The sequence below is a fragment of the Pygoscelis adeliae genome, unplaced genomic scaffold (assembly GCF_000699105.1).
Source record: "Pygoscelis adeliae isolate BGI_AS28 unplaced genomic scaffold, ASM69910v1 Scaffold85, whole genome shotgun sequence".
Lineage (NCBI taxonomy): Eukaryota > Metazoa > Chordata > Aves > Sphenisciformes > Spheniscidae > Pygoscelis > Pygoscelis adeliae.
Window position 1 is genome coordinate 1,019,533 of NW_008824900.1, and position 11,419 is coordinate 1,030,951.

Here is an 11,419-nt window from a genome sequence, read left to right on the forward strand (position 1 = left end):
AGCAGCTCCATCCATCCTACACTCACCTCCGTGCCCACCTGCGAAGGGAGTTGGCTGTGTCTGGGGAGGCATCCTTTTCCCGGTCCCTTGCTTCGGTGCTGTGACTGCCCCGAGGCCATGCACTGTGCACAACCCTCGGTAGCTACCTGGCAACTTGTCAGGTGTGGCTGTAGATCTTGGCTGTAGTGTGGTACAGAGAGGCGGCTACATGGGCAAAGTGCTGTGCCTGTGTCTGCACATCAGCTTGTAAATAAAATAAATTGCTAATAACAAGGAGCTTTAAAAAATGTATTCGTAAGCCCGGCAGAGAACAGTATAGATACATCATGCTGAAAGACAAGTAGGATCTCTCATACAAATGTCAGAACATCCCCAAAATCCTTATGCAGAAGATCCCAGAAGGTACAGAGCATGTCCTTGGAGTGTACTGCCCCCTCCCATCCTCCAAAGATGTCTGGAACTGTGGTGACACAAGGAATGGTCTGCTTTTATTTATTCTTTTTTAATCTCCCCCCCCTCCCCCCGCCTCTTCCTCCCTGTTGTTTTTGAAATAACCTTAAGAAGTGAATAATATCCCAGCACAGGGAAAGGTAGGCCGAACTCACAGGTTACCTTTTGCTCATCTTGCCATCCTCAATGGCCTGGCAGGGAGCAGCAGCAGTGTGCAGGACAGACGTGTTCTGGGTTTTTGATGTATTTGTCACATTGAGACCAGGGAAGTGTCAACGGCTCTTTGCAAGGGGGGGTGGGGTGGGTGGTGAACCAGTAGGTAGGGAAACAGTATTGCCCATCGGTCCTGAGCAAAATGGCACAAGGACATCCCTCCACCCTCACCAGATCGTTACAAAACTGGCTACAAGGCCAGCCCTGTGAGCAGAACCTGATGGACAAACTGCTGTTCATCCATTGCACTTTGCTGGGTCCCAGACGGAGGGAAGGAGCTCCAGGGCCATTTTCCTCTGTGTCCTCCATGACAGCAGCCTCCTTTTCCTTGGGGCAGGCTCCCTAGCAGCGATCACCTTGTAGGACCTTTGCAAGGGGCCAGTCTTTTGTAGAATCATACAATCATAGAATAGTTTGGGTTGGAAGGGACCCCTAAAGGTCATCTAGTCCCACCCCCCTGCAATAAGCAGGGACATCTTCAACTAGATCAGGTTGCTCAGAGCCCCATCCAACCTGACCTGGAATGTTTCCAGGGATGGGGCATCCACCACCTCTCTGGGCAACCTGTGCCGGTGCTTCACCACCCTCAGCGGAAAAAATTTCTTCCTTATATCTAGTCTGAATCTACCCCCCTTTAGTTTAAAGCCAGCATCTTTGTCATGGGAAGGCAAAGCACAGCTGTTGACACGTGAGCTGTTCTGTCAGCTCTGTTATCACAAGTTAGGAGAGATGGAGGTCACAGACCTTTACCTGTTTCACTGTTGGGTTGCTGATTTAGGGGCGTATTGCACACTTTTATGCCCTGGCCCCCAGTTATCTACAATGGAGACCTGCTTGGGTGCACTGCAGCTGCTGACCTCTGTGCCCTGGTTTTCTTCTCATGTAACCCAGGATGCGGATGGGCAGGGAGGGGAGGGTGGTTTGCTGCATGCCCAGGTCTCATTCCAGTGTGTAGTCAAGTTATGATCGTTAATTGATTTGATGTGCAAAGCATTTTTAGACAAAAAATAAAATAAAAAAAAAGAACAGGCACAATTTTCTAACAAGTAATGTCATTTAATGAATGATATACTCTAGAAAATAGAAACTACCCAGATGCTGGTTGGTTGCTTGGTCTGTTTGGGGCGGGGAAAGGCCCTTGCTTGGACACACAATGCCTTCTCTGGATTCTTTTCTCAGCATTTGTAGTTGCTGGAAACAAGGAAACATCCATATATTGAAAGAGACACGAAGAGGGCAATTTTTTTCTAAAATGCAGGAAGTATGCAGAACGCCTTCCCATCCTGTCTCATTGGGCAAGTGGCATAAAGGGCTCAGAGCTCACCAGTATCTTTACAGATGATTCATACCTAAAAGGGATAGACTCAACCAACAGTACGTACCCACAGTTCAGTCCTCTAAAATCATCAGACTTCTGACTTTGCAGAACATCTTGTGGGCTCTGGTGTTATTGCACTTCTTTCTGGGTGCTTTTCTGCACGTGTTGTGTCTCTTCCCTCAAGGTCTGGCTGCTAATTCCAGGGAATATGCTTTTCAGAATGTCACAGTACACTGTGTACAGCTCTGGATCTATTTTGGGCTTGGGCAGAGATTGGGAGTTGCAGGCCTGTTCAGTGACTGAGTGCTGTAGCAAGTAGACATCGCTGAAGAGCGCAGTTAGGATCTTGTGTGCAGCCTTGTAAGGGTCGTCTTCAAACTGCACCATTGCCTTGAGCTCCGTCAGGGTATAGCCGTTGTAACGCTTGCTGTCTTCAGCCAGGGGCTGCACAGTCTCACCAATGTGTCTCACTTTCCACTTCAGGCATTTCAGTTCTTCTTTTACATCTTCTAGTTCTTTCTCCATGGCTTGGAATTCCTTCGCGGTTACAAATCTCCTGCCAAGGAAAGAAGTGGCAGACACAGTGTGGAGTTCAGAGGCTCAGAGGGGTGAAATCAGCCCAGCTTGCGTGGGGTCGGACCACAGAGCCTGAGGTTTGGGAAGGGAGATACCGGCCATGTCACTGAATATCAGCTCTTATCTGTCAGGCTTCGTAGTAACAGCAGAGTTTCTCTCTGCTAGTATAGGGAGAGATGTGCTTTCTCATTAGAAAGGAAGTGAGGCACCTTGAAACTGTGCCCTGTTGGAGGAGCTGAGGTTGACGACGTGGCCCAGGGATGGTCCTATAATGAGGTCTGGAGAGCTAAATGAATGTATGGAAAACATGGTATTTTCCTTCTTGGATAACAGAGTTTAGTGGGAGCATAGGGTAGTTACCGGAAAACAAACACTGGGAACATTTAAATAATAAATATCTATAAATTTTTTTTATGAGGGGCTCTTAATGACCCTATACCAAGTTGAGTCATTTGGGTATTTAAACGTGTGTGGTCTGGATACATACCTTTCATGACCAGGATCTTCCAGATCTGATTCAAAACCCTTTCCTGTATTCTTTAATCCAGTTTTAGAATAGCCAGGAGACTGGGAACTATCTTCAGGAGTCATTGTTGCTGGAGGCCTTGTGCTTTTCCTGGTTGGGGTCAGTGTGTGATCTGATGCTGAAGCTTGTATGTTTTGTGCTGTGTGAGGACAAAAGGTGTAGAAGGAAGTTGCATTGATCCCTGGACTGACTGGAGAAGAGTCAGAGTATTGCTGTGGCTTGGCTGAGCTGGGTGTTAGACTGAGCCTGGGGCTGGCTGGGCAAGATGCTGGAATAGTCCTTGCTCCGAATGGGCTGGAACATGATATTGCTAAATTTTTATCTCTTTGCTCAAATGGCTGAGGGCTTGGTGATTCTCCTGGGGCCAATCTAGTGATGGAAGCAATGTCCAGCAGGGTTTGATCCTGAACCATGGAGATCTGGCTGGTCGGTTCTGATGAAAGTGAAGAGCTGCTTGATGTGTCACTGGAAGAGCTTGACGTAGCGAATGGGGGTATTTTCTGAGCATTATGGTCACTCCTGTTCCTCCGCGTGCTAGTGACATTTAGAGCTGGGTGTTGTGAAGCCCTAAAGAAAGACAAACACACACTTTTTCCTCTGGACTGGGCTAAAGGCTTGTAAGACAATTTTAGGCCTATTTTGGGACAATTTTAAGCCTGTTTCCCATAATTGCATTTCCCCATAGGCTGATTTGCTTCTCATGACCAAGAACAAAGCGTTTGAGAATAAGGCACATAAATTCAGGACCGGTTCCTCCCTGGTGCCAACTAAGCGCTCGTCAGCTATCATCAGTGTGATAATCACTGGCACATCAGTGTTCTCCTTCCCAAGAGTCATACAGTTCTGCGAGAACCAAGGATTTCGTGCTGGGGAAGGACAGGAAGGGAAGAAAGCTACTGGCATATGTGAAAAATTCCAGTAAGAACGCAAAAGGATAAAGCCTGGCTTGCAGGTTGCCGCAGCACCTGCCCTTGATCATCCCTGCAAAGTGTGAAGACCTGCCTTCACCTTGGACCCACACGCTTTAGTCTCCTGGTAGCTCTGCGTGGTTACTCAGCGAATTAAGGGATGAATAAACAGGCAAGATAAAAACAGAAGGGCAGCACAGAATGACATCATTGTTCCTGTGGTGACATTATAGGACATTTCTTTTATACAGCTCGGTGTGTTAAGGACTTTTCTTCCCCCCACCCTAAGCTGTAGACTGTGTACAGGGCTGACCAGCTCTTTTAGGTGGCTGGAAGTGCCAGCTGCATGGGATGCCACACTGCGCCTCCCAAATATTGTTTCCCGTACTTTTCTCCTGGCTGCTGCCAGGCAGGAGAGATCCCAATGGTTTTTTTTTTCTATGGCTGAATCTTACTTAGTTTGGCAGGACTGATGGCAAGAGAGGAAGATGTACCCCTGTAGACTGGAATTGTCCTGATGGGTAGCGAATGCAGCTAGAAATGCCTTGACCTTGCAGGGGAACACAAACACACCCGCTGTGCAGATCATCATTCAGGATTTCTAACAGCCAAAGGACATGACAAACTTTTGTAGCAATACCAGTGACCAGCTGAGTCTTCTTGTGCATCTGGTATATTCATATTCCTCTTGTGGTGGAAGACAGAAGAAAATCCTGGTCTGGATGGGTTATATGAGATCTAGTGCACAAAGTCCTGTCCTGTTAGTACTGGTGGCTTGAATTAGCTACATAGTCACTTCTCCACCTCCCTGCACCTTTCTCAGTGTTGGAGGCAATTAAACGCCAAATTTTTAAGGTCCTAAAGAGCATGCCTCACACCTATTGGCTATATAGGGTTAATTAAGGCCTTTGCTAGATCACAGCATAATTATCAGGTTTAAATCAAATTTAGAGTTTTTATAATTGGAAAAGCAGACAGTAACAGAGCTACTGCATAAAAACAGAGCCAAAAAAGAAGCACAAAGTGAGTTATATAAAAGGCAGGAGAGAAAACAAGAACACACATGTCAGAGGGAGCACCCTTCCCCAGAAGTGCCTTGCTTTCATAAGCTGGCTGAACAGGGCTGGAACACAAGAATTGCCAGCTAGATATACGGAAAAGCTTTTTCACCCTGAGGGTGTTCAAGCACTGGGACAGAAGCCAAGGGAGGTATTGGGATCTCCATCCTTGGAGGTATTCAGAACGCAACTGGACAAGGAACTAAGCAGCCTGATCCAGCCTGGTCTAATGGACATGCTGTGACAAAGGGACTGGACTAGAGACCTCCAGAGGCCCTGTCCACCCTGTGTTATTTTGTGATTCAGTGATTCTGCCTATGAAAATAACTTATTTCCCCCACAGTTTCCCTTTCTCCTTTCACTTTTCCCCCCTCTGAGTCCCACCTCGCCATCCTGCTCTTCCATTGGAGGCTCTGGGCTGTCCCCTTCCATACTGACTTTATAGTGCCTGCTGCAGGAGAGTCCCTCATAAATAAAAAGATTTTCAAAGGAAAAACAGTGTTACTTGCAGCCCTCTGGCTCAGATGGATGGCTTCTCTTTCTTTGCATAAGTCAGAGTCTTTGGAAAGTGGGCTGTGGGAGCGAAGGTAGTCTGGAGCTGGGCATCTTTGTTGTGTTGCCTTTGTAAATTGAGTTGCTGTTTCTCAGTCTCTCCTGAAAGCAAGGAATGATGGCTTGTAGCGTGTTTGGTCATGCTGTGGAGGTGTTCAGAAAGTTGGGGTTTGGCACGGGTGAAGCTGATTGTTCTTTTCTCGCCAGAGAGACTCAGAAAGCTGGTAAACCTGTGAGTATCTAGAGCCAGAGCTTCTGGCCGAAGGAGTGCATCCCCCCGCCCCAGGGACGAGGCAGATGGGGAGAGAGCTGTCTGTTGGTTCATGGGCTGCTCTGGGACCGAGAGGAGGAGTGGAAAAGGGTGATCTTCTGGTACAAGGAACACAAATCAAAATTACTGGTTATTTAAATCAGAGACGAATCTCAGGCTTTCCTTAATCTTCACTACAAAACCCCACATTCAGTAAATACGTTTTGCTGTAGCAAATAAAAAAAAACCCTTATTCTGACAAGAGCAAACCCCATTTTAAGGCAACTAAAATAAAAATGCATGTTGTAACTGTTTTGTTAAAACTATACTATTTGTCCTCAAATATCTTGCAGTGTAAAACTATCTGAACATTAAGTGAGCAAGAATCCCTACCTACATTCTGGGGGAAATATAATATGCACAGTACCTGAAAGCCTATTTGGGTGCATATACAACCTGAAATACTTCATTTCACATCTTTAGCAGTGTTGGACGGGGTTGGGGTTTCTGTGTTGTTGGGGTTTTTTTTTTTCATAAATCCAGGATTAGCTGTAGGAGATGGTTTATTGAAAGATGCTATTTAAAAGAGTGACAGAAAACACATTTCGTAACTAATCTCACCAAAATTTATACAAGGAATGTTTCCAATTCACCTGTGCACTGGAGGAAACAAAAAAGTCTTATAAACTATCACTTTCTTTTGCTTTTCTTTTCCACCCTTTAATTTTCACTGGCTGCAGTGCTAAGCATGGGACTGAATTCACTTTTATCATCATGCTTACCTCAGAAGCAGAGGAGCTGGTTGCTTAAGAAGCAGTCTGAAGCTTGTTAAAGCAAACTGTCAGTCTGGATTTTAGCAGAGGTAAATGAGGACAGAACTGAGACCTGTAACTCTGGAGTTTCCTAGTGGGCAAGGGTTTGCCTAAAGAAAGGAATGAAATTCCCATTGCTTTCAATATAGCGAGGCTGGATCTTAGATCTGTAACCATGGTGCTTTATCTGAGGGGATTTTTTTCCACTGTTTTTATGTAGTGAATCACTATGAACTGAATAAATTACAGGAAGAATTGCAAGACCTGGAGCTGAAATCAATGCTGACATGAAATAGGAAGGTGATTGCAGCTGTCAGGTATCTCCACAAGGAGAAACCTTGACTCAACTTTGAGCGACACTTCAAATGCGTCAAGCCCTTGTTGTCTGCCTTCTTCCAGCCCTGTGCTGCTCAGCATATAAAGCATGTTCCCCGTTGTCAGAGTGACCTTGTCTGCCGTCTGTGCCTTGCCCTCTCCAGCTGAGCTTGTGCAATAGACTTTTCGTAGCACTCAATTTGGAGACATTTGAAAGTTGCCTGCAAATCCAGCACCACTTTCCTTCTGTGGCACTTGCAACCAAGAAAACACAGTGGATATTCTTTTTTTATGAATCATTTCCACCATGTGTTAAATCTAGAGTTCTTCTGATAATCTTGTTTGAATAGAAAAAAATGACAATATGCTTTACAGTGAAGCACTGAGGGGCTGGTTGCATAAATCTTACTATAGACAGCAGGGGTGGGAGGATGGTAGAGGAGCTGTGGGATGGACCCAGGGGAAATGCCTGCAGGGTGATGATATGAGAATAAAAATATTTTTTTCGAGGCCTCCTCTTTGTCAGGTGACCCTCCTAAAATGTCCACACTGCCAAAACAGTGACTATATTATTTTTTTAACGCTGAATTAATTTTGAATAGTCTTTCTACGAGAAAAGCTGGTATCCTGGACCCTGGGTTTATCTGCCTCAAATAACAACCAAGGCTTTTAGCCACAGACAGTAAGAATATGCTGTTTCCTGCTCAGCTCTTGGCTCTTGTGAGCTACCCGTCTCCTCTTTGTCTTTGCCACCATACCTGTCCCTCCTTGTCCTTTGTGACATTTCTCCCGCCTCTCTCTTACCCCTTGTTCTACATCTATCATCCGTACCTCTCCCACCTGCCCTGTGGGTCCCAGGCACATTGATCTAAGCAGCAGGCTCATCATATTAATGCCTAGTGGTGGGAGAAGACTGGAGGAGAAGGTGGAGGTGGCACGGACATACAGATGTCTGAAATCAGGTACAAATGCTGTCTGGAGCCTAATAACAGTGAGCATTTCTTGGTAATAAAGAACTACACAACTACAGAAAAAAATCCTGATGTGAAACTTCTCCTTCTATCATTTTTACGTAGCGACTCTGCACAACCGGTGCATTGAGATCTCCCAGCCCTGCACACCTGAAAAAAAACAATGAGATCTGCAAGGTCAAAAAAGACAGCAAATAGACTATTGAGAGTGTTTAGAGCTTTGCAATGGAAATGCTAAGTTTGGTATGGACAAAATATGATTGGAGACATTAGATGTAGAGGGGCCAGTGCCATATGTTTGCACAGGAAGGCAGCTCGGTGAGAGCAGAGGATGCCAATTTACAGCTAGAGCTCCCTGGTGCTGTTCTTAGCCCAGCTTAGGCAAGTTTAAACCCTGTTAAAGGAAAATTACCATTTAGTGATGGACATTAAATGGTTTAATGTAGAATTGTCAAGACTGAATATTGCATTGCCCCGATCAAGACTCCTCTGCAATCAAGCTTCTGATGAAATTTATAATTTATCAGTTTTCAGAACAGATAGTTAGTCTCGCTAACAGAGGAACCTGAGATACTGCCCTGGTCCTGGCCTGGCATAAGGCCCTTTGTGCTACCTGCGCTCTCACACTGCTCCTGGGCTGTTCTCAAACCTTTAATATCCTCTCTTCTAAAGCCACCTGGCCAGTTGGTGTTGGTCTTCTACGATTGCTCAGCCTTGTTCTTTTATTTAAAGGTTTTTACCATTCCACTATACAGCAGCACTCCCTAAAAATCCTTGCCTCTCAACAAGGACCAGACGCCCTGTTTTGTCTTTGTGGAAGGACAGAAAAAAGCACGATGTCTGAGGATGAATCAATATTTTTTTTTGTATGCTGTTTGGTTCAAATTAGAACAGCCTTGGAGCATTTCTAAGCGAGGGCAGCTGACAAGTGCTCCAGGGAATGAAATGCTGGTTGAAGTAAGCAGCAATCTGATGATACCTCCTTGTGTCCTACTGGTACAGGACCACCTCTGTGTGAAGAGTTCAGAAAGAGTTCAGAATGCTCTGCCGGCATTTACTCTGCTAGCGGAATGCAGGTGGTGAGTTTACCAAGCAACGGCAAGGACTTGGTCTGTTCTAGGTGATGTGCCCTCTTCTTTCATACAGGCAGGCCCCTGGATAACCAAAGGGCCAGTGTAACCTTTGTGGCTGCTCTGACTTTAGCAAAGCACTTCTTGTGTCGTTCTCTTGCCATTAACAACTCTCTGCTGGCCGTGAGCCCCCTGCAACACTGTCTTCTCTCCAAACCAAGAGGCCTCAGCCCCTGTCCCTGAAGCACCTGACACTGCCACAAGACAAACACATAATAATTAGTACTAATATTAATTAGTAATGTTAGTAATAAACGTTCATACTACTGTTTTCTCTACATATTTTGTGGCTTGAACGTCTGCTTTTGGATTTAGTATCTCCTTGTTTACGTACCACATATAGAGGTCGATTTTTTTTTTTAGTGCAGAACCTGACCGAAAACTGTGGTTCAGAGACCCAAACTCCATGACACTCCACCTCCCAAGCCGCAGGAAAAGCGTGTAGAAAGGTAATACTAGGGCACCTACCGTTTGTGACCTTGGATATGTCATTTCTTATTGCTGCCTGCTTGTCTCTCTATCAGTACAAATTACGATGCTTACCTATCTCACGGGGGGTTGCAAGCCTCATCACTGATGCTTTTGCTGCGACACTGCATGGTACTTCCTATGCAGATAATATAATGGGCTTGTTTGGATATCTGCAACTAACTGGCAACCACAAAGATGCACTTAGAAAAAAAAAAGCAGACCTGGTGCTGGGGAAAGAAAAGCAGGTTTGGTTTGGTAGAAGGCTGGCACCTATCCCCAGTACGATGCCATCAGCTAGGTACCTGGACCAGGCGAGGAGGCACATTCCAGTGGTTCCAGTGCCGTTGTTCAATCTACCTGCAATGGGCAGATCCTGGCTTTTTTGGTAAGTCTGCCTGCCTGCGAATGCTGAGGTGAGTCTGCAGCTCTGGAATTGCATCTGAGACTTCCCTAACTCTTTTGGGGTTGTGGTTCCTCTATATGTCCTGGTGAGAATTGTCTTTGAATCTACACTGTGCTGAGTTGATTTCTTGCTAGTGGTGTGGCTGAAAAGCTTGAATCTATTCATCGGTCTTACGGCATCAGCCCCTGTGAATATCTTTTGAGACTTTGGCCCCACTGCAGACAATTTATAGTGATACAGAAAGTGATGGCCATCAGGCAGTTTTGAAAGAAGATCGGGATAACTGTTCTGTGCTGTCTTCTCTTGCTTAGTGGCACTGCACAGAGTTGCAGTGATAACAAGGCTGAGTCCAGGCTGTTTTGTGACTTTCTAATGTGTCTGTTGTGCCCTATCCCTAACAGGGCCTCATAATACAGCTCCAAAGTATGGTGTTCATTGTCCAGTGCAAACAAAGAAATAGCTATGTCTAGAAATGGGCAATGTGACAAAGAACAGTGGGAGTGTGTGAAGCTAGAAACAACGCTAAGGAGAATCCTCTGATCAGGGACAGGCCAGTTATGACTTGATGTGCTACAGAGCTTGTTCCAGGAAGGAGACTTTCCTCTGAAGGTTGTGAGGGTTTGTGCCATCCTGAGCAGCAGTAGCTAGTGTTTTTTCTTCCCCAATAAGCATGAATAATGAATATTCTGAAGGTTAAGTGGCATGCATAAGTAGACTGTGATCTGAGAGCAGAACTTCACTCATATCACTTACTATAATTGATCCGATTTCTTTACAGTAGGTAACCGATGTGAGGCTGCAGCTGATGTATTATTGAAGAATGGCCACTGTTCTTTAAACCTGATACCTGACTTCTAATTTGCCGTTTGCTTTTACAGCGCTGTCAGCACACCTATGGAGGTAAGCTATGTGCCCCTTACATTGAAGTACTGGGGTAGGGCTGGGCGTAGGACCAATAGAGCCTTGTTTCTATTCCTTGGAACACCTAATGTCAAGAATTGTTATTTGTTCTTTGAAACAAAGACCTTTGGACAGTCTTCATAATGAAATAAGCACATCTGAGCACTAGCCAGTAGCTCGGCAGGTAGGGAATTTTCTTGGGAAAGATGACCCAGATCAATTTTGTACTAATAGACATTTTCAGGCCTGTGAAAATGAAGGATGTGGATCTGCCTGTGGAAAGGTCCATAACTGACGTGACATTTTCAAGGAGCAGGAGCTACCAAGTGAGCTGATGACAAACCAAGCTTGAGAGCAGTGCTAGCACTGTCATGCCTGTGGGGAGACCACCTGCAGTGACATGGGACTGGAGAGCTGTTCCAGCAGGTCTGATGAGGGATCGGGATCCTCAGTTATTAGGGTTATGGACACCAAGCTTCCATGAGTATGTGGCTGAGATGGGCATCTCAGCAAGACAGAGGCAACAAAATGCTATGAGTTTTCCAAATTTTAATAGCAGAGAGTCA

General features: G+C 45.5%; 2 protein-coding genes across 2 annotated transcripts in view; both read right to left on the reverse strand.

The window, feature by feature from the left end:
• Positions 1 to 1,705: 1,705 nt before the first annotated feature.
• LOC103917549 lies at positions 1,706 to 3,161 on the reverse strand. The gene is made up of 2 exons (XM_009324714.1): positions 3,045 to 3,161; positions 1,706 to 2,537 (listed from the first exon to the last, which is right to left on the reverse strand). Exons 1-2 carry the CDS (start codon positions 3,146 to 3,148, stop codon positions 2,111 to 2,113), a joined length of 531 nt encoding a protein of 176 aa, XP_009322989.1. The 5' UTR covers positions 3,149 to 3,161; the 3' UTR covers positions 1,706 to 2,110.
• Positions 3,162 to 3,627: 466 nt separating this feature from the next.
• Positions 3,628 to 11,419, reverse strand: part of GSG1L (GSG1-like) — a 62,227-nt gene continuing 54,435 nt past the window's right edge. The window contains exon 7 of the mRNA XM_009324715.1: positions 3,628 to 3,650. Coding sequence (XP_009322990.1) covers positions 3,628 to 3,650 — 23 coding nt within the window. The remainder of the gene's footprint in view (positions 3,651 to 11,419) is intronic.

Excerpts from the sequence above, each read along its gene's own strand:
- LOC103917549 (XM_009324714.1), bottom strand. The coding sequence starts at position 3,148 with ATGACTCCTGAAGATAGTTCCCAGTCTCCTGGCTATTCTAAAACTGGA. Across the intron at positions 2,538-3,044 it reads GAAGATCCTGGTCATGAAAG|GAGATTTGTAACCGCGAAGG; the intron begins GTATGTATCCAG and ends TTTCCTTGGCAG.